The sequence below is a fragment of the Hemicordylus capensis genome, chromosome 3 (genome assembly GCF_027244095.1).
Source record: "Hemicordylus capensis ecotype Gifberg chromosome 3, rHemCap1.1.pri, whole genome shotgun sequence".
In the NCBI taxonomy this organism is placed as follows: Eukaryota; Metazoa; Chordata; class Lepidosauria; order Squamata; family Cordylidae; genus Hemicordylus; species Hemicordylus capensis.
This window is the reverse complement of record NC_069659.1, coordinates 4,666,634-4,694,613: the sequence shown is the minus strand read 5'-3', so window position 1 is coordinate 4,694,613 and position 27,980 is coordinate 4,666,634. Positions and strand designations below refer to the sequence as shown.

Below are 27,980 nucleotides of genomic sequence, written 5' to 3'. Positions count from 1 at the left end.
TAAAGTTTTAACTTTAATTCCCAGTTGGAAGCTGGGCGTGCCGGGCCCTCAAAAACATGGGCCCCATAGCAAATGCTACATTTGCTACCACGTTAATCCGCCTCTGGCTCTGATTTGGGAAGGCTTAATATACCCTTTGTTCTCATGGAATAAAATTACAGTAGCTTCAGAACCCTCAATTTTCATTGTGGACTAGCAGCAAATAGCCAGCAGATGGCACTGTGAAATTGCACAAAGGCCAAGGACACTGTCTGGATGATGACTGGAAAAGTGGTAAGGACTGTTTTAAAGCAGAGTGAGGCTATTCACGGAACCAAAAACTGGGTAGAACAAGTGTCCTACCCAGGTTTGGGAGCTGTGCATTCCCCAAATTTTCAGTTGTCAAAAGTTGGGTCTGAAAGTTGGGTAGGATGGCACTGCCCTCCCCAGCTCCTGCCTCCCACACAATCACTTCTCCCTCCTCCTACCTAGTTCTTTGCTCCCACACAAGCAAAAATCGGGAGCACACGCAGCTCCCAAACCTGGGTAGGACACTTGTCTTACTAGTTTTCAGCTGTGTGAACAGCCTCAGTATTTCTCTGTCTGGAAACCTGGGGCTTATCTTCTAGAACTGGGTTAGTGTCCCGCTTCTCTAAGCACACGAGGAAACCACGAGTACTCTCCCAACATCCCCCGTCCCCTCTCTTTAAGTGGCTTGCCTGCAAGATCCTCTCCAGCTCCGAAGGAACTGGGTTCTCCACCATCAGCTGCTGGAGCATTTCACTGAAAGTCTGGTATGTTCCGATGAAGAGGTTCTGCAAAAACAGCAAGGGGGAGAGAGAAGGGCAAGCTCAGGCCATAACAAGGCCACACTTGTTACTTCAGAGCTTCCTGTGTAGAAACTATCTGGGAAGACTGCAGAATTAGCAGGGCTTTTGCTGAGGAGGAAGGAAAAGTGGCTTCTACGGAGAATGAAATGCTGGAAACTTAAGACTCTGTCTCTCTCAGAAAGGGTCACATTGGACAGCCCAGTTGTTCACCGGCCCATGGCTCCACTTAGCAAACAACCCAAGCAATATTTGCGGCATCACTGGGTTTAGCCATGGCCTGTGCAAACAGGAGCTTTATTAGGACCAAGCAGAAACAGCACAAAGCAGTGGGCTAGTTTTTGAGTTTCACAGATCTCTTACTCAGGCTAGAGGTGAATCAAAAAGGTGGGTAGGGTGGAGAGAAAAAGATGCAGTGTGCAGAAGATATGGTTGAAACCTCTATCTGCAATATATGTGACAGCTTGTGGATAATAAAGCAATTAAACTCAAACTGATGCTAGTAGTGGTGCTCAGACATGTCCCCCAACTTCCATCTTCAAATATTGGCGGGGGGGGGGGGCAGTGGTTCCCAACCTGGGAGCCTCCAGAGGTGGCTAAACTACAACTCCCATCAGCCCCAGCTACAATTTATTGCAATCAATTGTGGGGTTGATGGGAGTTGTAGTTCAGCAACAGCTGGAGGCCCCCAGGTTGGGAACCACTGCTTTGGGGCTATTCAAAGGTGCTTCCACAGTTGGCCACTGTGTGCTCTGTTCCCCTCATGTATTTTGGGTGGTGGTCAGACCAAAGGTACATCTGGGCCAGCAAGGTATTTCCCACAGAGGCCAGTCAGCTCTACTGAGGAAGGCCACTGCAGGGCATCAGGGCAACAGACGCGACACCATTAGTTGCCTCCAAGCAACTGGTATTCAGTGGCCCTGATCATATGTGACTTGCCCCAGATATATCTGCAGTTAGGGGTGTAGATTTCATTTGGTTCTTGTTCTGGATACAGCTCTGGGAAAAGTGCATGGATGAGTAATCCTCGCATAACTGGAATGTTTTAAATTGCTGTATTAACAGTTAGTTTTATTTTGTCTTTAGGGTGCTTATTTTTGTGAACCGCCTAGAGCCTTTGGAGTCAGGCAGTATAAATTCAATTGTTAAAGTTAAAAGTTAAATTGATGATGATGATGACAACGACGGATGACGACAATTTACCTGCAGGCTCCAGGAAATCTTGGGGCATAAATATCAGTTCATTTTTATGGTGTCAATGAGTAGAGGCAATAGCATGGCTTATTCTCTGGAACTGAGAAAGGGGTCCCAATCCCCACGTGGACCCCTTGTGGCACTTCTGTTTCTAATAATACTGTAATTATGTTTGCCAGTGCCAATCAAACAGGGTTTGCACTCTAGAGATGTGGAGATCTATCTGCATTCATCGAGAATCATGGGCAATGGCCACTTTCAGTACTACAGGAAATTCAAGTTCAGCAAGACATAAGGACATAAGAACAGCCCTGCTGGATCAAGTCCATCTAGTCCACCATCCTGTTTCACATAGTGGGGCCCACCAGATACTTCTGGGAAGTCCATAGGCAAGAGGTGAGGGCATGCCCTCTCCCCTGCGGTTGCTCCCCTGCAAAAGGTATTTGGAAGCATCTTGCCTCTGCGCCTGGAGGTGGCCTATAGCCACCAGGCTGGTAGTCATTGATAGACCTGCCCTCCATGCATTTGTTTAAGCCATTAAGCACTAATCCATATGACACTGGCCCAAACTAGTAACCCAGTTAATCCACGACTGAGATGGAATTAGAAGCCAGGTAGACATGCAGCAATCCAGTCCCCAAATAATTTGGACTTCACCCTGAAATAACGGGTCGACAACAAGAAAAGGGCAAGAGAGGGCAAGAGATCCTATTAGGAAGGCTGATGATGCCCCAACCGGGCCAGGGGTGGGGTGGGGAGAGAAAGGGATTACCTTGGTGTATTGGATACTGGAAGCATCAACTGTTCCTTCCTCTTGCACCATTTTTGCAGGGGAAAGGGCAAAGACGCTCTTGAAGAAGGTCCGAAGCAAGATGCCCTTCTTATAGGACCCCATGACTTTCATGATGTGCCTCTTGCTGGGGGGAAGGAGAAACACCGGTTGGGAGATGCTCCTGGCTGGTTGGCTCGCAAAATGCCCACCCTGCCCTTTGACAGAAAATAGCCTGAAGGCAGATTATAATAATAAAGTTACTACAATATGTACAAGCATATCCAGCAAGCGGGGGGGTGGGGGGTGGGGTGGGGTTGCCAAACCTGCAGATAAAAGACAATTAAAAGATATGCTAATAAATGATGATGATATTTTACTATAGCACCATCCTCACCCTGCATACTTACATGAAAGTGGACTATCTGAAGCATATTTATTTATTTATCTATCTATTTATTTATTTTATCAGATCTGTACACTGCCCCAAACTTTCATCTGTGGGCGGTTAACAAAAACAAGTTAAAAACATACACAAAAACTTAAAACAATTTAAATAATTTAAAATCAAACACAGATTAACACCTAAACAATTTAAAAAGCTGAGAAAGCTTGGAGGAAGAGGTGGGTTTTCAAATGCTTTTAAAAAATGGTCAGAGATGGGGAGGATCGTATTTCAGTAGGGAGTGCATTCCACAATCTTGGGGAAGCAACCGAAAAAGCCCGCTCCTGTGTGGCCAGCAGGCGAGCTGGCGGCAACTGGAGACAGACCTCTCCAGATGACCTCAGTGGGCGGTAGGGCTCATAATGAAGAAGACGTTCTCTTAAATACCCAGGACCCAAGCGGTTTAGGGCTATATAGGTTATAACCAGCACCTTGTATTTTGCCCAGAAACATATCGACAGCCAGTGTAGCTCCTTCAATACAGGAGTTATATGGTCTCTCCGAGATGACCCAGAGAACAACCCAGCCACCGTATTCTGTGCCAATTGGAGTTTCCGAACTATGTACAAAGGCAGCCCCACATAGAGAGCATTGCAGAAGTCAAGTCTGGAGGCTACCAGCAGATGTACCACTGTTTTGAGGTCATTGATCTCAAGAAATGGGCGCAGCTGGTGTATCAGCCAAAGCTGATAGAAAGCACCTCTGGCCACCGCCTCAACCTGAGAAACCAGGGAGAGGTGTGGATCCAGAAGTACTCTCAGACTGCGAACCTGTTCCTTTTGGGGAAGTGTGACCCCATCTAGAACAGGCAGATCAAAATCATCTCTGGAGTTCTGACCCCGCACAATAAATACCTCTGTCTTATCTGGATTCAGCCTCAGTTTATTCTCCCTCATCTAGCCCATTACTGCTTCCAGACAGGCATTTAGGGAGGCTATGCCAGCTCCTGATGATGTTGACATAGAGAAGTAGATCCGGGTGACATCAGCATACCGATAACATCCTGTACCAAATCCCCTGATGGTCTCTCCCAGCAGTTTCATGTATATGATGTATGTGGCACAGCTCAACATTACAATGTAGATGTTAAAAAGCACCAGATACACTATGGAGCCCTGAGGGATGCCATACATAAGCTCAGATTTTGAAGAGCAACAGTCTTCAATTGATACCATCTGGAATCTGCCTGAGAAGTAGGAGCAGAACCACTGTAAGACAGTTCCTTCCACCCCTAACACTCTCAGACGTTCCAGAAGGATACTATGGTTGATCTTATTGAAAGCCGCCAAGAGATCCAAAAGGAACAACAGAGTCACACCCCCTCCATCACTTCCCAATTGGAGATAATCCATCAGGCCGACCAAGGCAGTCTCCACCCCATAGGCCGCCCAGTGGGTCTAGATAATTAGTTTCCTCCAAGACTGCCTGGAGTTGGGAGGCCACCACCTGCTCAATCAACTTGCCTAGCCATGGAAGTTTGGGGACAGACCTATAGTTGCTCAACTCTGAGGGAGCTAATGCAGGCTTCTTTATAAGAGATCTAATGATTGGCTCCTTAAGACAAGGAGGCATCTTGCTCTCCATCAGAGAAGCATTTATGATTTCTACCAGGCCTCCCTGCTAGATAGAACAAGCCATGTTGGACAAGGGTCAAGAGAACAACTGGTAGGTCTCATCGCTCCAAGCAGCTTGTCCACATCCTCAGGAGTTACAAACTGAAACTGATCTAGTTGAACTACATAAGAGGAGTTGCTGGACAGCTCCAATTCAGGCATCGCAGTAATTGTGGAGTCTCCATCTAAGTCAGCCTGAATACGAGCGATTTTATCTGCAAAGAACTCATTAAGCACATCACAGCGGGTAACTCATGGCTCCAAATTCTGATTCAAGGAAGAGGGGGCATGTATTAGCCTCCTCACAACCCTGGACAATTCAGCTGGATGTGAACTCGCAGATGCAATATGGGCAGAAAAGAACCTTTTCTTTGCTGCACGTATTGCCTGAGCATAGATCTTTAGATGTGCTCTATGTCGTAATCTGTCAGATTCGAGTTGAGTCTCTTTCCACTTGCGTTCTAGCCGCCTACCTTGCCGCTTCTGCCCCCGTAGATCTTCCGTATATCAAGGGGCCAGTTTTGAAGCAGGTCAGAGGGAACGCTTGGGAGCAATCATGTCTACTGCCCTGGTGACTATAGAATTAGAACTATAGCTCCTATAGAAATATTAGAACTACTACCTTATAGTATTAGAACCAAGCAATTGTAGGGGCAAAGTTTTGGACAACCTGCCCCTATTTATTTGTTGAATGTATTTCTATACAGCTTACAACTTGCGTCTTTAGGCAGTTTACATGCTAAATCTTTTTAACCAGGCCTTAAGTGATTTTAAAAAGGTTTTTTTAATTTATTGTATTTATAGTTAATTTCTATACCGATTTCTATACCGCCTTTCATAAAACTGGTTTTGAAAACCAAGATGGTTTACAAAAATTAAAATAGAGTAACGCTTCATAAAAATTACATCGAAAGATTAAAATCAGTTAAAACAATAAAATAATTTTAAATTGTTTTAATTTTAATAGTAGTTTTAATGGGCTATTTATTTGGTTTTTTATCTGTTTCATTTAGGTGAACTGCCTACAGCCATCTGGGTGAGGCGCTATAAAATTTTAATAAAATAATAAATAACCCAAACAACACAAAACATTAAAAACAATAATAAGATTTTAAAACGACAATAAAGGAGTATAAAACAAAACAAGCAAATCTAAAACCATTTAGAACCATTTATGAATTTGCAATCTAATTAAACACGTAGACACACACATGCCAGAGCAGAGTGGCACTCAGGACGGAGATGGCAGGATGGGTGGGCTCACATTTGCAGCTGTGGTGGTCTGGGCTGTCATATGAACTAACTGGTTAGTGCAAAGAAAGGAAGCTTCCCTGCCCCAAGGCGTTCTGTTCTGCTAAATCTGAAGCTCTGCATGTTGCTGCTCCTTGCAGCCACTTGCTATGCTGCTGCGGGTTTTACAGACTTTAGGCCACGAGCAAACCCCGCTCCCTTCGATCAACACGTGGTTCCCCGCTGCAGCTGGAAGAGTGTAAGAGGTTTCTCGCCTGAAGCAGGCTTTGCTTCAGGATCAAGATCTCTTTGTCCTTGCCTGGTCAGTGCCGGACTTGGACAAATTCATGGAGCAAAAAAGCTATTAACCTTGATAGCTAAATGGAACCTCCAGGTTTCAAGGCAGTACACCTCTGAATACCAGGTGTTGGGGGAGTAAACAGTGAGTGAAAGTTATTGCCTTCATGTATTGCTTGTGAGATTTTTGGAAGCATCGGCCTGGTCATGGGGGGAAGCAGATGCAGCACTGTGTGGACTTTTGATCTGTTCTAGCAAGAATCTTCTTACATTCTTACTCCCCTTTAGCCCTCTGATTCCATGAAATTTAGAACTCTGATACAGATAAACTATTCGTCTGCATGCACGTTCTAAGGGGAGCTGACTCGCCCTCCACACACTCCTACAGACTTCTGTCCTCTTTTCTCATGGGATCTCATGTGCTGTTCAGATGCCTAGCAAGGACCTTGTGTGATTTCTTAAGCTCCACCTGCTGGCCAGCTCTTGCTTTCCAAAAATAACCCACCCCTTTTAATCACTGCTTTCCTAGCAAATGAGGGAAAGGGTGGGTTATTCTCAGAAAGTAAGCACTCACGGGCAGATCATTCTGTGGAAATTGTGTGAGGTCCCTGCTGGGTATCTGAATAACACATGATATCCTGCTGGGAAACAGGATGGATGTCTGCAGGAGTGTGTGGATGCAGAGTAAACTCTGGCTTAGAAGCTGCCTGCAGGCTCTTCACATTGTGAAGTTCATTTTTGGAACGGACCTTTGTGAATACAAAAAAGTAGGACCTTCCCAGCTCTTTTTGCAGTATTTTATTTAGTGCTGGACTAGGACCGGGGAGACCCGAGTTCAAATCCCCATTCAGCCATGATACTAGCTGGATGACTCTGGGCCAGTCACTTCTCTCTCTCAGCCTAACCTACTTCACAGGGTTGTTGTGAAATAGAAACTCAAGTATGTAGTACACCGCTATGGGCTCCCTGGAGGAAGAGCGGGATATAAATGTAATAATAATAATAAAAACCAAAATAATCCCAGTGGTCATTGGCGCCCTGGGTGCAGTTCCAAAAGACCTTGAAGAGCACCTCAACACCATAGGGGCCACAGAAATCACCACCAGCCAATTACAAATAGCAGCTTTACTGGGAACAGCCTATATTCTGCAATGAGATCTATAACAACAGCAACAACACTGACAATAAAATTCTGGCATCCCAGGTCCTTGGGAAGGACTCGATGTCTGGATAAAACAAACCAGTCAATAACACCTCTCTGACTGTGTAAACAAGAAATAATATTTATTTATTACATTTAGAGACCACTCCATCCAAAGGCTCTGGGCAGTGCACAAGAAGTTTAAAAAGACATAAAAACAAACACCATTTAAAACACACTGCTTAAAACAATATAAAAACAATTTAAAAATAATTCAAAACCATTCAAAACCAATTAAAATGCTTAGAAGAGCAGCTACAGAGAAGGCCCGGCTCTGAGTCACCACCAGACGTACCGGGGGTAACTGGAGACGGACCTCTCCAGATGACCTCAACGAGCGATGAGGATCATACCAAAGGAGGTGCTTTCTAAGGTAACCCGGACCCAAGCTGTTCAGGGCTTTAAAGGTAATAAACAGCACTTTGTATTTTGCCCGGAAACATATATAACACCCTTCACCAAATCCCCTGATGACCTCACCCAGCGGTTTCAGGCAGATGTTAAAAAGCATTAGTGGCAGAATGGAGCCCTGAGGGACTCCATATCATAGCTCCCATTATGAAGAGCAACCATCACCAAACTCCACCATCTGGAATCTGCCTGAGAGATAGGAGCGAAACCACTGCAAAGCAGTGCCTCCTATCCCCAACGCCCCCAGGTGATCTAGAAGAATACTATGGCCGATGGTATCAAACGCTGCCGAGAGAACCAAAAGAACCAACAGAGTCACACTCCCTCTGTCAGTTCCCTGGTAAAGGTCATCCATCAGGCTGACCAAGGCCATCTCAACCCCATAGCCCACTCTAAAGCCAGTCTGAAATGTGTCTAGATAATTGGTTTCCTCCAAAACCGCCTGGAGTTGGTTAGCCACCTCTCTCTCAATCACCTTCCCCAACCATGGGAGATTGGAGACTGGCCTATCCATCACTGAAGGATCTAGGGAAGGCTTCTTAAGAAGTGGTCTAATCATTGCCTCATTCAAACAAGGAGGCATCCTACCCTCCCTCAGTGATGAGTTAACAATATTAACTAGGCCATCTCCATCAATCTCCCCACTAGATAGAAGCAGCCAAGTCAGGCAAGGATCCAGAGAACAAGCGGTAGGCCACACCGCCCCATGCAGCTTGTCCACGTCATGAGGAGTCACAGATTGAAACTGACCCAACCTAATACTGCAAGAGGGATGGCTGGACACCTCCTTCATAGACTCTGCAGAAACAGTGGAGTCCAAGTCGGCCTGAATACAGAAGATTTTGTCTGTAAAGAACCCATTAAAAGCATAGCAACAGAACAAAGTCTCCGGGGAGTGGTTTGAAAACGAAAGGGCCTGAATCAAACTCCTCACAACCCAGGACAGCATTGCTGGACGCAAACTTGCAGAAACAATACACACAGACCAGAATTGGTTTTTTGCCATGCACACCGTTTCCACATAAGCCTTCAAACGGGCTCTATGCTGTGTCTTGTCAATTTCAAGCTGAGTTCTCCTCCACTTGTGCTCCACTCACCAACCTTCCTGCTTCAGACCTTGCAACTCCTTTGTGTGCCAAGGGGCCACTCTTAAAGCAGGTCGGAAGGGACGCTTAGGAGCAATCATGTCTACTGCCCTGGTGAGTTCCCTATTCCAGGTTCCCACCAGGGCATCGACAGAGTCACTGGCAGCACCAACATTAAAACCTCCAAGGCTTTTTGGAATCCTACTGGGTACAGCAGCCGTCTCAGGCGGACCATCTTAATAGGTCCTCCTATTACTATCACTACTCTCTGGGCTTGTTCTCATGACTGTATGGAGGAGGGCTGGAGGGGAGGCTACCCAGAGATTTGTGGTCATGAGAACAACCCTTCTGTTTCTAAGTCCCGAATTTAGTAAAAACCAAAACTGGCTAATCATAAGCGAGGAACAGAAGAATGTGGACAGCCAATCACGTCCCTTTTGCCTTTATTTGAATTCTGCATCCTGCTAAAAAAAAAACCCCAGCACACAGAATGGCCAAATAAGTGACTCAACATTCAACCCTCCCCTCCTGCACGGAGACAAAACTGCCTTCAGCACCTACCTGGCTCATTACTGCCACAAATAAAGAAATGAAAATTAGCAGGAATAAAGTCAGTGAGCTGGTAATTAGAGACATTCTGAGCTAATTCCCCTTAATTTGCAGGACAACTCTCATTCTGTGGATGCTAATTCAGCCTCATGGCTGAATTATCTGTTCTCAAGAGGTTGCACAGTTGTTCTTGTCAAAGAAAGAAAGGCTCATGTGCAGAGGAATCTCTGCAACTCACTAGGAGGGAGGATGGGCTGGAAACGAAAGCCAGGGATGCTTGAACTTGCAGGTACATCTGCACTAGAGCTGTGCAAGGAATGGGGTTTCTTTTTTGGGGGGGGGGATGTTTTTGTTTTGATTTTCCATTGTTTTCATGATTAAAAAACTTCATTCATTAAGCTCTAGGTTTGTTTAAAAAGTGACTCATTTTGGGTAAATCCCTTGTTTTCATTTAGTTGCATAACAGGACACTGGGGCATCCTGGAGGATGGACTTCCTCTCTTTTAAAACATGTTTAAAAGTTAAAAAGGTGCACCAGAACTCCTCCTGGCAGCTACATCTCCCCCACAACGCCTCAGCTATGGCATTGGGCTAAAGCAGGGGTTCCCAACCTGGGTTCCTCCAGATGTCGCTGAACTACAACTCCCATCACCCCTAGCCACCATACGTTGTAGCTGGGAATGATGGCAGTTGTAGTTCAGCAACATCTGGAGGAACCCTGGTTGGGAACCAGTGGGCTAGAGCCCTGCGGGGGTGGGGGGAAGCTCACCTCTCTTCCCTTGCACAAGCCCCTCCATTACCAAAATGCTGATGGAATGAACAGGGCAACGAAGGAACCAAACGGCCTATGTGCCCCGAGGACTCTGAAAACTCCTGTATTCAACCCAAACCGGACTACTGTATTCAACTAGTGCACAAAGCCTCTGTTGTATAGACATGATCTGGGATGTGAAACCAGTTAGGTCATTTCTATCCCTCGCTACAGTTCAAGAACTCTTGGGACAGCCAACAAAGCCCATTTAAAACTATCTATATATTTATCTCTATATTTAATTCTCTAAGACATACCCGTGACTAATCCCATGCGCAGGCGCGTAACAATGATAGGGCAAGGGGAGACAGTTGTCTGGGGGCCCACTGCCTGGAGGGGCCCCCCAGAGGCACCTCACGTGACTCCCCATTGCCCCCAGCCCAGCCCCATAGCCTCTCAGCCACTTGCCCTCTTCGCCGTCTCTCCAGCTTGTTCTCCTGGCCAGCAATGGAGGCAGCAGCCCAGCTGCCAAGAGCTCCTTTTCTCCCGCCTCCCAGCTGATCGGCGGGTGGGCGGGGCTTCCAGGGAGGCCTCTGTGTAGGCCGCAGTGAAGCCTGAACTCCAGTAGGGCCCAAGCCAGCCAGGAAGGAGGAGGCAGCCAGAGTGGCCACCACTGGTCTCTGCAGCAGAAGACCCCTTGCTGCCAGGTAGAGTGTGAACTCCTTTTTGTGGTTACCTTCCCCACCCCGATATATAGGGATCTGCTTGCCATAGGGCTTTGATTTGGGGGGGAGGGACTGAGAAGTCTCTGAATATTCATTTTAAAACAGCTTGGAAAATTTGCTGGCTTAAAAAAAACTATCTAAAAAGTCCTATAAGTGGCTTGTTTCATGGCAGAAAATTACAAAAACTTCTGGAAGAAACAGTATTATATTTATTTTATTTATTTTCATTCATTCATTCATTCATTCATAAATACTTATGTTCAAGTTGTTTTGCAACCCAGAAGGTCTGAGTGAGAACTGTGAAGCATGTGTGGTGCTTTTATTTTATTTTTCTTGTGTGTGAACTGCTCCCCAATAACTGGCAGGGACTTCAGGGTCAATCTGGCCAACATGTGAATGCAGCACCTCCATTCCAGAGGAGATGTGTCTTAAAGGGCTTTAAAAGCCTCCTGTGAAAAACCTCCTGCAATCAAACTTGACTGAATTTGTTCAGAATTCTGAGAAAACAAACATCGGCTCACCCTGCATGGTTGAAAGTCTCCTTTGCTAATCTGCAGTGAGGGGGCCATTTTAATAATTAGCGTTGCTAGTGTGTTCTAGGCATTAAAAGTAGCACAAATATATAGTACTCAATGTATATCACTCTATACTGTGAAGTGTGCATGTGTGTATTCAGTGAAATGTATTTCCAGGCAGCATACTTATTTTGGAATAACAGACTTAAATCCTTGGGGGCCTGGGGTGTGTGGAGGCCCTGGACTTTGAGTGGGGAGGGGGCATTTTAAAATCTTGTCTCTGGGCCCATTCCAACCTTGCTACGCCCCTGCCCATGCTTGGTAGCTCTCGCAAGAGTTTAGAGAGCTGCCACGGGATGGGTGGGAGGGGAGAAATGGTGGCAGTGCCAGTGGCAGTGGCCAGCCAGCTGGCTGGCTGGGGTGGTGGTGACGGCAGCAGCGATGGGCGGAAGGAGGCGGCAGTGGCAGACGGTGAATGAAAGAGGTGGCAACGGGCAGGTGGGGGAAGAAGGAGGTGGCAACGGGTGGGTGACAAAACAGTGACAGTGGAGGAGGGTGGCAAGAGGCAACAAACGAGAGGTCCAGCTAGTCCACATGAAAATCAGCATGGAACAGTGAAAGCATCCCAAACAGAATAATGGACAGCAGAATTAAAACGTATTTGACAAATGTTGTCGAAAAACTAACCGGGGCGAATGAAAGGCCTTTGCCTGTTAAGCCCCTTCCCGACAGTTTACAAAGTGGAGACACTGTCCTGGGGGTGCAGCAGGCCTCACACTGGTGTGTGCTCTGAAGTCCCACCCCTTGCTGTCCACCGCGGTCAGAGCATTTGTCTGCAGAGGCAACATTCTGATCCCAGGAAGAATCTGTCCATTCGCACAGTGTTTGCCTCTGCAGACAAACGCGCTAACTTTGGGGTGGGGATGGGCAGAGTTTCTGAGTACATTTATAACAACAACCACAATTAACAACAAACAACTTTACTTGTCAGCCGCCCCATAACAAATTCTCTGGGAGGCTCACAACACAATGTTTAAAAAGTCCAATAAAAACACATGAAACACAGCAAACGAATCACAACACACACATACACACACACACACACACACACACAATACAAAACAAAACATTTTACAAACTTAAAAAAAACACCATTCTTAAAAGTCAGTTTGGAAACGTCTGAGCGAACAGAAAGGTCTTCACCTGGATTCTAAAAGAACACAGGGATGGTGTCGAGCCTCACCGGGGAGGCTATTCCATAAACGGGGTGCCACCACTGAAAAGGCCCTCTCCCTAGTAGCCACCTGGCTCACCTCGTTTGGCAGGGGCACTTGGAACCGGGCCTCTGAAAAAGATCTTAAGGCCTAAACTTGACTCTGTTGTCGGAACAATACCAAACGCAGTGGTAGGAGGGTACTCTCTGGGGAGAACATTCCATAGATAGGATGCCACCACAGAAAAGACCTTTTCTGTGGTCATTCCCCACCTAATCTAGATGGCAGAGGCACCCAGAGAAGGGCCGTGGGGGGAGATGATTTGGGCAGGTTCATGGGATAGGAGGGGGTCCTTTAAAATTTTTATTTATTTATTTATTTTTTAAAAAAATATTCCCTGGCCCTCCAGTACACTACTGCTTCGGGTGGCTCACAACAATAAAATAGATACAATGTAAAATATTTACTTATTTATTTGATTTTATTTTATTTGTAGACCGCCCTTCCAAAATTGCTCAGGGCGGTTACTAAATTTACATTATTTAGTAAATAAAATAATTTACGCGAGCTGGACTGTTTGGTTGCTAACGAAGAAATAGATATAGTGGGCATAACAGAAACATGGTGGAACAGAAAACCAGTGGGACACTGTTCTCCCTGGATATAAACTCTACAGAAAGGTCAGGGAGGGGCACCTTGGAGGAGGGGTAGCACTGTATGTTAAAGAAGGGATAGAATCGAACAAGCTAGAAAACCTAGGAGGACCGGAGTCCTCCACACAGAAACCCAGTGGGTGACTATACAAGGCCAGAAAGGGAACGTGCTACTGGGGATGTGCTATCGCCCTTCGGATCAAAACGCCGACAGTGACTGGGAGTTGCAGCAGGAAATCAGGGAGGTGTCAAGGTAAGGCAGTGCTGTAATAATGGGTGTCTTCAATTACCCACACATAGACTGGGTAAATTCACAGTCAGGTCATGACAAAGAGGTCAGATTTCTAGATACGCTGAATGTCTGTACCCTAGAACAGTTGGTCTTGGAACCAACCAAAGAGAAGGTGACCTTGGACTTAATCCTGAGTGGCACCCAGGACCTGGTGCGTGATGTCAGTGTCATCGACCCTTTAGCGTACAGTGTCCAAAGTGCTATCAAATTCAGCATACATGCGGGGAGAGAATCACCAAGGAAGTCTAACACAGAAACTTTGAATTTCAGAAGAGGAAACTTCTCCAAAATGAGGAGTATGGTGAAAAGAAAGCTGAAAGGAAAAATCAGGAGAGTCACTTCGCTCCAGAATGCATGGAGTTTACTCAAAACCTCAATACTAGAAGCACAGTTCAAATGTACTGTATTCTGAAAATGATACATTCTAAAAAGGTTTACTGAAAAGAATGTATACCAAAAAGATACCACTAAGTCCAGGAGAATGCCAGCATGGCTAACAGGTATCGTCAAGGAAGCCATAAAAGCGAAGAAGACTTCCTTCCAAAATTGGAAGGCCTGTCCAAATGAAGAGAACAGAAAGGAACACAAGCTCTGGCAAAAGAAATCCAAGGTGACAATAAGGGAGGCAAAAAGAGAGTTTGAGGAACATTTAGCTAAAAGCATCAAGGGGAATAACAAAAAGTTCTTTAAATACATCAGAAGCAGGAAACCTGCCAGGGAGGTGGTTGGACTGTTAGACAAAGAGAGAGTGAAAGGAATTATTAAGGAGGATATAGAGCTTGCAGAGAAGCTACATGAATTCTTTGCATCTGTCTTCACGGCAGAATTACTGAGCGTAAACCTTTTCCTCCTGAAACAGGCTTCTCAGGGACAGAGGCTAAAGAACTGAGTCAGATAGAAGTGACAAGAGATGGTGTTCTAAACTGTCTGGAAAAACTGAACACTAGCAAATTGCCAGGGCCAGATGGCATCCATTCAAGAGTCCTTAAAGAACTCAAATGTGAAATTGCCAACCTCCTGGCTAAAATATATAACTTATCCCTGCAATCAGGTTCTGTATTGGAGGACTGGAAAGTAGCCAATATAACACCGATTTTCAAAAAGGGATCCGGGGCGATCCGGGAAATTACAGGCCGGTTAGCTTAATGTCCGTTCCAGGCAAATTGATGGAAAGCATTCTCAAGGATAAAGCACATAGAAGAACAGGCCCTGCTGGGGGAGAACCAGCATGGCTTTTGCAAAGGTAAATCTTGCCTCATGAACCTTTTGGAGTTCTTTGAGAGTGTCAGCAATTGTGTGGATAAAGGTGATCTAGTTGACATAGTATACTTGGACTTCCAAAAAGCCTTGACAAAGTTCCTCATCAAAGACACTTGAAAAAACTCAACCATCATGGGATAAGGGGACAAGTACATGTGTGGATTGCTAACTGGTTGAAGGACAGGAAACAGAGGGTAGAGATACATGGAGAGTTTTCACAATGGAGGAAAGTAAGTGTTGGAGATGGAGTTCCAGTGCATCGACCTTCTGCACCAACTATCTTAATGACCACTGGGGCATTGGGGGTAGAGGTAGATAGTGAAGGTCTCCTTTACTTGTCCTGCTTCCCTCTACTCTATGACCCCAACCTTTACTCTTCAGGTACTTCCTGTAGTGAGTCAATCCTCTCCCTTTCCTCCTAGAGAGAAGATGGAGAGGCTATTCACATGGTCAGCAAAAATTGGGCTAAGGTAGCCTAGCCCGATTTTTGCATACCGTGTGCCATGCCTATAAAATCATGCATGGTGTGGAGAAAGTGGACAGACAGAAATTCTTCTCCCTCTCACATAACACTAGAACCAGGGGTAATCCCATGAAACTGATTGCCAGGAAATCTAGGAGCAACAAACAGAAGTACTTTTTCACACAACGCATCATCCACTTGTGGAATTCTCTGCCACAAGATGTGGTGACAGCCAACAACCTGGATGGCTTTAAGAGGGGTTTGGATGACTTCATGGAGGAGAGGTCTATCATCGGCTACCAGTCGGAGGGCTATAGGCCACCTCCAGCCTCCAAGGTAGGATGCCTCTGAGTACCATTTGCAGGGGAGTAACCACAGGAGGGAGGGCATGCCCTCAAATCCATCCTGTGGGCTTCCAGCGGCATCTGGTGGGCCACTGTTTGAAACAGGATGCTGGACTAGGTATGTCAAATAAATAAATAATAGATGGGCCTTGGGCCTGATCCAGCAGGGCTCTTCAAATGTTCTTATGTAAAACAAGTAAGATTAACCCAGTTAAGGAAACAAGTTAAACGTCAGGCTAAAACCACAATTAAGTTCCAAATTAAAAATTATTTTCAAAGCTAAAAATTGAGAATTATAAAAACTGAGGACTAAAGAACCTACCAGATATAACCAAAGATTGGGCATTTAAAAGCCTCTTTTAAAAGATGTATTTTTAGTTGTTTTGTAAAGACACTGAGGGAGGGAGCACGTCAAAGCTCTTCGGGGAGAGTGTTCCAAAGCCGAGGGGCCACAACCAAAAAATCCCTGTTCTAGTCCCCGCCAGCCGGATCTCGGTGAATGGCGGGGCCATGAGCAGCAGGGCCTGATACCCAGTTCCTCTCAAGCCACATGAGGATTTAAAGGTTAAAGCCAGCACTTTGCAGTATGCCTAAAAGGCAGGCAGGGAAGCTGTTTATGAACTGGTGTGATATATTTCATCACTGGCCCTTATAAGCAATGCTGAATTCTAGACCTATTCATTTCTAAATAGTCCCCCAAAGCAGCCCCATGCAGAATGTGTGGATAATAGTAGCCAGGTTATTGTTGCATGGTTGGCATATATTTGCAATCTTTTTACCACAACGAGATCCCGCAAGTAAGAAGGATGGAGATGGACCATGTAAAAGGCAGTTGGTGTGGCTGTTGTGAACAGAGGGGGTTAGCTGGCTAACTTGCTAACAAGAAGGGAATCTACCTCAAGTCAATGACGGCACTCATGGCATGAAGGCAGATTGTGCTGGGCTCTGGAGGCTCTCTCTTTACCATCTCCTGTAAATTGAAAGAAAAATCACAAGAAATTCCGTAAGAGAACTACAGATGCATCCTGAATAAACCTCTGGAAACTTGGATTCTTCTTCCCATGTCTGTGTGAGAGGTCAACAAGGGCGTGTGAATGCGCTGAAGGAGTGGGCTTGACTATCTATCTATCTATTTATTTGATTTTTATACCGCCCTTCCAAAAATGGCTCAGGGTGGTTTACACGGAGAAATAACAAACAAATAAGATGGAACCCTGTCCCCGAGGGGCTCACAATCTAAAAAACTACTCAATGGCGTACAGCAGGGTCTCTCAAACTGCGGCTTCCAGATGTGGTTGGACTACAATTCCCATCATCCCCAGCCACAATGGCCTTCAACACCATTGGGAGTTGTAATCCGACATGAGTAAACATGACATTTTTCTGGGCTGGCCAAGATGTCAGGGGGCATCAGGACCAGGACAGGGAATGTAAATCTTGGTCAGATCAAATGGGATCTATGGTTGACTCAGGCTTGGGAAAGACAGAATCAAGTCCAGGTAGGCAGGGGTCAGGCTGGGAAGGCTGGGCTCAGCAGGCAGCAGGATGGATCAGAACCTCAAGAAACATTTCTTCATCAGCTCATCCTAAAGCAAAAGGGGGAAATAAAATAATGGGGTGGGGGGTGAGAGAGAGAGGATAGGGCAGCCAGAATCAAGGGGGCAAGGGGTTCAGGAAGGCAATTGAGCTCCTTATGAGTCCCATGAAATGATGAGCTACACCGGGAGCAGATTGCGACTTCCTTCTCAGGGCTGGCATCTGGACTTGGCATCTTCAGTCGCTCACCGAGACGACCCCACCAGCACTCCAGAAGGGACCACTCCTGCCAATGAATGTTGCTGCTGCTCTTCCTTGCTGCTCCCTTGCCTGGATGGGTGAAGTGTGGGGACAGCAAGGACGATGAGCCACCACAGGCTTCCCTACTCACGATCCAGTGCTTCTGGAGGTGAGATGAGGATCCACGGGAGGGGAGGGGAGGGGGTCCCAGTGGGTGCTTTTTGCCCACTGACCTGGGGCTTGAGGCTGGCCTATGGAAACGGGCCCATAGCTTAGTGGTAGAGCATCTGCCTTCATGCAGAACAGGGCTGGGAAAGGCTCCCAGCTCAAACTTCGGAGGGGTTCCTGCCAGTAGGTGCAGACAACGCAGAGCCCAATGGGCCAGTGGTCTGACTCGGTAGAAGGCAGCTTCCTTTTGCAAAGGCTGATGGGAGCAGAAGGGGCCCAGGTGAGGCCGATGAGGCCCAGCTGTGCTGCACTCCAAGCCTGCAAGGCAAAGTGGAAGAGCCAGGCGTGCTTCTGTGCAGCCTGACTCACCGTAATGGTTCCCACCACGTCGGTCGTGAAGTTATCCATAAAGAATTCGGTCATGTTACTCCAGTTGATTGTCTTGCTGAGGATGGATAAGAACCTCAAGAAACATTTCTTCATCAGCTCATCCTAAAGGAAAAGGGGGGAAAGAAAGCAACGAGGAAAGCATCCTGCTCACTTTTCTCTCTGCCAACGACCCTTTTGGCGAAAATGCCACTGGGACAGGGCTGCACAACTTGGGCCCTCCAGCTGTTGTTGGACTACAACCCCCATCATCCCCAGCCACAAGAAGAGCCAGGGATGGTGGGAGTTGTAGTCCAGCTTCTGCAGGAGGGCCGAATTTGTGCAGTGCTGCCCTGGGAGATGGTGCTGTTAGGGAGACCAGCATCTGCAAAGGCACAAGATGAGGTTGGGGTTCATGCTCTACTAGTGGAGATGGGCCCAACCCCAGCAGCATTCAATTCAAGTTGCATCATCCTCACTGAGACCCGATGACGATTTCAGAATAACTCCTGACATTGCGAGTGGGCATCACTGATTCTGATGCTCAACATCTGCTCTCCATCTGGAAGCATTTCAAATCCATACCAGAGTATATAAGTTTAGTGGTCAGGGGCGGATTTTACATGAGGCAAGGCAAGGCAGTTGCCTCAGGTGGCAGATTATTGGGGCGCCAGCAGGGTGGCACGATGCCTCCCCCCCCCACTGGAGCTGCTCTTTGGGGCTGCTCTGACCCTGGCAAGCTGGGCAAGGTGCTTTGCCTCTCCTCACCCTCCTGGCAAAGCGTGCAAGGAGCACCAGGAGAGAAGAGGAGGCTGTTGGTAACCTGCCCCCCTCCCTGCCCCGTGCCACTTCCAAAACTTGCAAGGGTCCATTTTGAAAGGGGGCTGGCCCCATCAGGGGCATGGGGGTAAGGCACTATTTGGAGTCTCACCTCGGATGCTGAAATATCCTGGGCTGCCCCTAACCGTGGTGCAAGACCAGGAGAATGGGAGCAGTTGGATATGCCAATTTATTTATTTATTTGTCAAATTTGTACATCACTGCAAGCCTTCGTCTCTGGGTGGTTAACAACATAAAACAAGTTAAAACATACACAAAAATCTTAAACAATTTAGGCAATCTAAAAATTAAAAACAGATTAAAACTTTAAAATTTAAAAAGCTGAAAAAGCTTGGGTGGTGGGTTTTCACATGCTTTCTAAAAATTGTCAGAGATCGGGAGGATCGTATCTCAGTAGGGAGCACATTCCACAGTCTCGGGGCAGAAACTGAGAAGGTCCATCCTCGGGCGGCCACCAGCCGAGCTGGCGGCAACTGGAGACGGACCTCTCCAGATGACCTCAATGGGTGGTGGGACTCATAATGAAGAAGACGTTCTCTTAGATACCCAGGGCCTAAGCTGTTTAGGGCTTTATAGGCTTTATATTCTCTTAAATACAGGCAGCTCCTAGAGCAACAAGAGAGAAGACTCAAGATTCCGCATACCTCACTTTTACTGTTGAAATAGTCCATGGTGCTCTTCCAAGAGGCCATCAAGAACTCAGGCTCCTGGACAGAACCAGGGGACTCATTTTCTTCCCAAATCGTCGCCATAGCAGAGAGATCAGGGACTTGAAAACACAACAGAGGAGAGAGAGAGAGAGAGAGAGAGAGAGAGAGAGAGGAAGTTAGCATCTAAATTGTCCAACAGGTTTACTTCACCGAGCTGTGATGTTGTCATACACTGGGAGCATTCTCAGGGGCTGTGGTCGCAAAACAGCAAATGCTAGACCTAGCCAAACTGGGCAATTAGGAACATAGGAGGCTGCCTCTTTAAAGTGGCAATTTTCTTTATTTTAGCAGGGGAGAGTAACTGACCCTATCCACCCCCAGCGAAGTACCTCCAGTGACTGTTGCTGGTGTTCATCTTATGTTTCTTTTTAGATTGTGAGCCCTCTGGAGACAGGGAGCCATCTTATTTACTTACTTACTTACTTCGACAAAATGGCAAATGCGGTTCAGTGTTGGCAAGTGTAAAGTGATGCACATTGGGACGAAAAACCCCAACTTCAAGTATACATTGATGGGATCTGAGCTGTCGGTGACTGAACAGGAGAGGGATTTTGGGGTCGTGGTGGACAGCTTGTTGAAAGTGTCAACTCAATCCTAAGTTGGAGTACTGCATATAATTCTGGTCAACACATTTTAAAAAGGACATTGTAGAAACTGAGACGGTGCAGAAGAGGGCAACCAAGATGATCAGGGGCCTAAAGCACCTTCCTTATGAGGCAAGGCTACAACACCTGGGGCTATTTAGTTTAGAAAAAAGACAACTGCGGGCAGACATTATAGACTCCTCCTTTTGCCTTCCAGTGGGATTTGGTGGGCTACTGTGTTGTGAAACAGGATTCTGGGCTAGATGGGCCTTGTGCCTGATCCAGCAGGGCTTTTCTTATGTTCTTATCTCTGCATCTATCTGCTGTATGCACTCAAGCAATTCCCCAGCTTTGGACCTGGTAAGAGCCAGGAATCACCGGGGAGCCAGGAATCACCGTGGCTTGGCCAGCCCTGATATCCTGCACCTGAAATGGCCTCTTTCTCTTATCCCTTCTCTCCCTTTATTTAGAGTTGTAACATGGTAGGTTAGGAATTTTTTATTAGCCTTTTATTACTGGCCTAGCCTCTATTCTGTATGCTTTCTAAATTTCCCCACTAAAAGTAACAAAAGATGATGCCTGGTGTGATATGTTGTCTCTTCTCACACAACAGCTGTTCACCTAGGCTTTTAATTAGATTTACAGTTTTAATAGTTAGCACTGTTTGACATGTTTCAAATTTCAAATTGTTTTAATGTTTTTAGTTGGTTTTTAATAGTATTTTTTAAAATTGTAAACCACCCAGAGACATGAGTTTTGGGTGGTATAGAAATTTGTTAGATTCAAATAAAGGAAGGAAGGAAGGAAGCTTAGAGCCTGATTGCCCAGGAAAACACTAGCAGGAATGGAGCCCTGATTGGTTGTTCTCTCCATGTCATAAATTCGTTGTCTAAGTGTAAACCAATATCTTTCATGCGTGCCCCAGAGAAATCAGTACGGAAGGAGAGAAGCCATAATGGTGCAGCTTCACCTCTAGCTCCATTTTCCATCTCAAGGAAAAAGTGTCAGCTAACACAAATGGAACTAGACCTACAGGGTGGAAAACCAATTTAAGCCAGAATTCAAAACTATTGATCCATGCTCTGGCTTCTACTTTTAAGTAATTCCGCTTCCAAATGAAGAACAGTACAGGGCACACACACACCGGGGTACTTGAAAAATGCTTCTCTAGAACTTGGACTGCACAGATTCTACCTTAGAAAAATGATCTGCATACATCCCAAGTTGGACTCTGTACAAGAGCTGAGCTTTGGCCCTAGCTGAAGAGCTCAAGTATTGTCAACACTGACTGGCAGCCTCTCTGGGTTTCAGACAGGTCTTTCCCAGCCCTAGCTGGAGATGCTGTCAGGGATTCAACCTGGGGCCTTTTGCATCGAAGCAGATGCTCTGCCACTAAGCTATGGCCCCATCCCCTAAGGCAGGGGTTCCCAACAGGGGGTACTATTACCCCTAGGGGTACTTGAAGGGCTCCAAGGGGATACTCGGATCCCTTGGCTCCACACGCTGCAGTCACGCTATTTGTTCCTCATCTGAGGATCACCAGCTTGAAGTCTGCTGCACTGATGTGTCTGCTGCCAAAGAAAGCGGGTGGGGAGGGTGAAGACCCTCCTTTTCTGCTTCCGATGGGCTGGCTATGTGCTGAAGCTCAGTGGGTCCTTCCTGACAGGCTTCAGAAAATTAGTACTCCCATTAAAATTAATAGGACAAATAAATTTAGTCTGCATATAAGCCGGTGACTGGAGTAGCCTGTCATATAACTGTCACATTAAAAAGTAAGTGTGTGTGTGTGTGTGTGTGTGTTGAGAGAGAGAGAGAGAGAGAGAGAGAGAGAGAGAGAGAGAGAGAGAGAGAACTTGGCATAAAATCTCCATGGGGTATTAGGGGTGTTCACAAAACCGGTTTGGTTCGAGTCGAACCGGACTCAAGCTGAACCAGGTCCAGTTTGGTTTTGTGTCCATAAGAACTGAGCCTGGTCTGGTTCAAGAACCGGTTTGGGCCTGGCTCAGAGGGATCATTTTTAAATTAATTAAAAGATGGTGGACTTACTGCCATTGTGAGGCCTTGGGGGTGCTGCAGCAGCTGCGGGGTGTGTTTGTGTGTGTGTCTCCGGCAGATCCCTCTCACCCCACCTGCCTCCCCCCGGTCTTAAAAGGGCTGTTTTGGCCTTTTCTGTGTTGGTGGTAGCCATTTTGGAGGCCGCCGCACATGATCACTGGTCACCTCAAGCCAGCTTGCACATCTGTATAGGGTACTTAAGAACATAAGAACATAAGAACAGCCCTGCTGGATCAGGATCATGGCCCATCTAGTCCAGCATCCTGTTTCTCACAGTGGCCCACCAGATGCCGCTGGAAGCCACAGGGAGGAGTTGAGGGCGTGCCCTCTCTCCTGCCATTACTCCCCTGCAACTGGTTCTCAGAGCCATCCTGCCTTTTGAGACTGGAGGTGGCCCACAGCCCTCAGACTAGTAGCCGATAATAGACCTCTCCTCCATGAAGTTATCCAAACCCCTCTTCAAGCCATCCAGCTTGTTGGCTGTCACCACATCCTGTGGCAGAGCGTTCCACAAGTGGATCATGCGTTGTGTGAAAAAGTACTTCCATTTGTTGGTCCTAGACCTCCTGGCAATCAATTTCATGGAGTGACCCCTGGTTCTAGTGTTGTGTGAGAGGGAAAAGAATTTCTCTCTCTCCAAATTCTCCAAACCATGCATGATTTTATAGACCTCTATCATGTCTCCCCGCAGTTGTCTTTTTTTCTAAACTAAATAGCCCCAAGTGTTGTAGCCTTGCCTCATAAGAAAGGTGCTCTAGGCCCCTGATCATCTTGGTTGCCCTCTTCTGTACCTTCTCCAGTTCAACAATGTCCTTTTTAAGATGTGGTGACCAGAATTGTACACAGTACTCCAGGTGTGGCCGCACCATAGTTTTGTATAAGGGCATTATAATGTTAGCCGTTTTATTTTCAATCCCCTTTCTAATGATCCCTAGTTTGGAATTGGCCTTTTTCACAGCTGCCGCACATTGAGTCGACCCTTTCAACGAGCTGTCAACCACAACCCCAAGATCCCTCTCCTGGTCCGTCACCGACAGCTCGGATCCCATCAGCATATACTTGAAGTTGGGGTTTTTCGTCCCAATGTGCATCACTTTACACTTGCTAACATTGAACTGCATTTGCCATTTTGTCGCCCACTCCCCCAGTTTGGAGAGATCCTTTTGGAGCTGCTCACAATCCGTTTTGGCTTTCACTACCCGGAAGAGTTTGGTATCATCTGCAAATTTGGCCACCTCGCTACTTACCCCTGCTTCTAGCTCATTTATGAATAAATTAAAAAGCACCAGTCCCAGTACTTGAGCTGAAGGTTTGTGACAGAAGGGGCACACTTGTTTTATAAGCTTGGGAACTATGCTGTAAGATATTCCCCTAAGGGAGTGTGCTCACGGAGAGTGCTCACATGTAGCCACTCATCCAGGGCAGACCCTGCTTAGCAGCAGTGACAATTCATGCTTGCTACTGCAAGACCAGCTCTCCTCCCCACTTCTTTTGTAGCCCTCAAGAAACACCTTGCCATCCCAGCAGCCCAAGCCTTCCCTGCCCACCTTTACCTGGAGTGATGCTTCTGCGCCGCCTGGTCTTTTCCTTCTTCCCCTTCCGGTAGATTCTCTTGAGGCACCTGAGGAGAGGCCCGCTTTCATCCAGGACAACATCTGTGGACTCATCCAGAGCATCCCCTTGGCTCAGCTCCATGTCATTCTGGCTACTGAGAGAAATGTCTGAATCGTCCCAACCTAGGGTTGGGCTCGCTCTGAAAAACTGGTCCTCCTCCTCTCCTGGGTAGCCAAGCAAGTGAGACATGCTGCAAGTGAGACAGGACGGAGAGGCTTCTTAGACAGGAAGAAGATGCTTCAGTTGATATGGACATAAGAACAGAAGAACAGCCCTTCTGGATCAGGCCCAAGGAGGCCCATCTAGTCCAGCATCCTATTTCGCACAGTGTCCCACCAGATGCCTCTGAGAAGCCCGCAGGCAGGAGTTGAGGCCATGCCCTCCCTCCTCCTATCAATCCCCTGCAACTGGTACTCAGAGGCATCCTGCCTTTGAGGCTGGAGGTGGCCTGTAGCCTTCCAACTAGTAGCCATTGATAGACCTCTCCTCCATGAAGTTACCCAAGCCCCTCTTAAAGCCATCCAGGTTGTTGGCTGTCACCACATCTTGTGGCAGAGAATTCCACAAGTGGATTATGCATTGTGTGGAAAAATACTTCTGTTTGCTGGTCCTAAATTTCCCTGCAATCAATTTCATGGGATTACCCCTGGTTCTAGTGTTGTGTGAGAGGGAGAAGGATTTATCTCTATCCACTTTCTTCACACCGTCCATTATTTTATAGACCTCTATCATGTCTCCCCACAGTCATCTTTTTTCTAAACTAAATAGCCCCAGGTGTTGTAACCTTGTCTCATAAGAAAGCTGCTCTAGGCCCCTGATCGTCTTGGTTGCCCTCTTCTGCACCTTTTCCAGTTCTACAATGTCTTTCTTTAGATGTGGTGACCAAGCCATGAGCTCCCTGGGGACCTTATTGTTGTGAGGATAACATCAAGGGTGGGGACTCTGTATTTGTAAGCCATCTTGAGCTCCTTGGAGGAAGGGCAGAGAACCAGTGGGATAGCCAGGGGAGTGGGGCCCCTGCTTGACCTCACCCCTTCATCACACCAAATGACACCCCTGGCATGTGACATCACATCCGAGGGGCATGGCCACAGCTCCGGAAAGCCTGTGCGAGTTCTCCAGAGCTCATTACCAGCTGGCGTTTGTTTGCTGCATACATGCATTTTCCTTTCTCCCCCTCAAAAGAAAGGGAACATGACGCCTTGCGCATGATGTCACATGCAAGGGTGTGTGGCCAGAGCCCCAGAAGGACCATGCGAGCCCTCCAGAGCTCACTGGACAGCTGTGTCCATTGCTGGCTGTGTGTCTTGCTCACTTGATCCCTCGCTCCGAGGGGCGAATCAGGCGGCTCCCAAGAGCTGGGCGGCTCGAGTCCTTTGAACCCATCCATCCTATTAGGACCCCGCCCAGTGTTGTTGGATGTATTTTATGTTTTGCCAGTAAATTTGCCTTATATGATTTATTTCTATTACCATGTTTAGATGATTGCATAATTTTCAATATAGTTTATATATTCATTTGTTCTTCTTTTCTGTTCTATTATTGGATCTGTCATGTAACAAAATAGACCCGGGGTGGCCAACATGAGGCTCCCCAGCTCATGCTGGGCTACGACTCCCAGCTGCTGGGGATGATAGGAACTGTAGTCCAAAAACAGCCGAAGAGCCTCAGGAAGGTCGCCTCTGAGACAGACAGACAGACAGACATTCTCCTGTGTGTTAGCAGAAACCTAGCTGGGAGGAGGTGAGAGTGACAGTCTGTGAGATGGAAGCTGGGGAGGATGGCACAGTCCTATTCAACACTTGTGCTCAGCATTTTATTGAGGGTGGACAGAAATTTTAACAAGGTTTTTGATTACCAATGGCTGAAAATGGTAAGCATGCACAGCTCCTGAAGCTGGGTAGGATGCTTGTCCTACCCCATTTAACTATTGTGTGAACTGGCTGACACATTTGCCATTAGAGCTTCAAGGAATGTATGGATGAGGGTGGGGTGTGGTTTAAATTGTTGGATACCAACAGGCAAATTGATTCTTTAAAAATCCTGTTTATGGACGCTGCTGTAACTAGGGAACATAGGAAGCTGCCATATACTGATTCAGATCATAGGTCCATCTAGCTCAGTATTGTCTACACAGACTGGCAGTGGCTTCTCCAAGGTTGAAGGCAGGAATCTCTCTCAGCCCTGTCTTGGAGAAGCCAGGGAGGGAACTTGGAACCTTCTGCTCTTCCCAGAACAGCTCCATCCCCTGAGGGGAATATTTCACAGTGCTCACACATCAAGTCTCCCTTTCGTATGCAACCAGGGTGGACCCTGCTTAGCTAAGGAAAAAAGTCATGCTTGCTACTACCAGACCAGCTCTCCTCTCAAAAACAGGCTCTTCAGCTGTTTTTGGACTACAGTTCCTATCATCCCCTGTTGCAACAGCTGGGAGTTGTAGTCCAGCATCAGCTGGAGAGCCTGAGGTTGGGCAACCCTGGTCTATTTTGTTACACGACAGATCCAATAATAGAACAAGGGAGCTTATAGTGGGGAGAAATGTCGCAAACTCTGGGTGCTGGAGGTCCTATTGTCTTCAAATTCATCACTTCAAAAGTGAGTTTAAAATTCAAAAACAACATTTGAGTTATATAAATGTTTATTTCCAAAAAGCTCTACATTAAAAAAAAGAAAACAACAACACATACAATTATAAACCCACAATACAATCTTATCCAAGACAGAACAGCCACAGAATATTGGAATCTTGGCCCAAAGGCTGGGCAAAAAACAGTAAAGGTTTACAGGGGTTCAAAACAAAACAAAACAAAACATGGCTTCCTACACTCTTGTGTGGGGGAGTTCCAGAGTTCCAGAGCTGGCAGATGGGTGTTGCAGAAGCCTGGCCATTAGCCGCCACCTTCTGAAACATTTGGTAATGAGTGGAACTTTAAAAGTGGAATTCGAAGTCTGACATGTTGTCATGGCTCCCCCCAGAATCTCCTGGGAAATGCCGCTGGGTCAGGCTGCTGAGAATTCTCAGAGGCTACAATTCCTAAGGATTCTGGTGGGAGAGGACGAGTGAAGCAGTTTAAGTCTGTGGGGCAGGTATACTCTGTGTGGCCCCGTGTTTCCCAATGAACTGGAATGAACATCTGCTTCCCCAAAAAAGGCCCAGGCAGCAGTTTGGGCACTACACTTACTTTTCTGCTAAGATTTGATCTTCTCTTGTCTCCAACTCAAGGCTCAGCTTGTGCTCACAACAGCAAGTGGTGCTGGGAACCCACAGCTCCAGGTGTCACACTGCAGGCAGAGGGGGTCACCCCGGAAACCGCATGGCAGAGTTGCTATGAAAACACACAGGTAACAAAGGAAGGGCCAAGATGTGTCTTGGCCAGGTGAGGTGACCCCCTAGTCTTGTCAGACTTTGATCAGTACTGAACTCAGTGCTTGGTTCTGAGCAGTTTCCAAGTCCAGGACTTCTCTCTGATGACTCTCCCAACCTCCTGTATTCTGGCAAGGATGGAGTGTGCTGGGGATGGCTAAACTAATGCACCTGAGCTCAGCTCTGGGGTATCCAATCCAGATTTGATGGGCTGCCATGAAGCCATAATGAAAAAGAGAGCATTTTCAGCAGGTTCTGGAAGAAGGGGAAGGAGCAGCAGCATTTCCACCTCCCTTGGTCTGACTGTGTAGATTCTGAGAGCCTGACGATACAAAGATGGCGACAGATCCTTGGTTAGGTCTTCTTTGTTGCCATATGAGATGCACATATTGCATCATGTTGCCTTGAGATGTTGCCATATCAGGTGGTATAAAAATATGATAAATAAATAAATATGGGAGGACTGTGGTAGAAAAGCATGAATTGTCCCCTTTGCTAAACAGGGTCTGCCCTGGTTTGCATTTGCATGGGATACTACATGTGAGCACTGTAAGGTATTCCCCTTAGGGAATGAAGCCACTCTGGGAAGAGCACCTGCATGCTTGCATGCAGAAGGTTGCTAGTTCCCTCCCTGGCATATCCAGGACAGGGTTGAGGTCTGTGTAGACAAGGCTGAGTTAGATGGA

General features: G+C 46.8%; 1 protein-coding gene across 1 annotated transcript; it reads right to left on the bottom strand.

Moving 5' to 3' along the window:
* Window positions 1–266: 266 nt before the first annotated feature.
* LOC128350429 (uncharacterized) lies at window positions 267–27,172 on the bottom strand. Its single transcript, XM_053308744.1, has 7 exons — window positions 27,113–27,172; window positions 23,870–24,120; window positions 19,612–19,736; window positions 18,131–18,253; window positions 16,714–16,787; window positions 2,773–2,917; window positions 267–794 (listed from the first exon to the last, which is right to left on the bottom strand). The coding sequence occupies exons 2-7, from the start codon at window positions 24,117–24,119 to the stop codon at window positions 543–545; spliced, it is 969 nt and encodes a 322-aa protein (XP_053164719.1). The 5' UTR covers window position 24,120; window positions 27,113–27,172; the 3' UTR covers window positions 267–542.
* Between the last annotated feature and the right edge of the window lie 808 nt (window positions 27,173–27,980).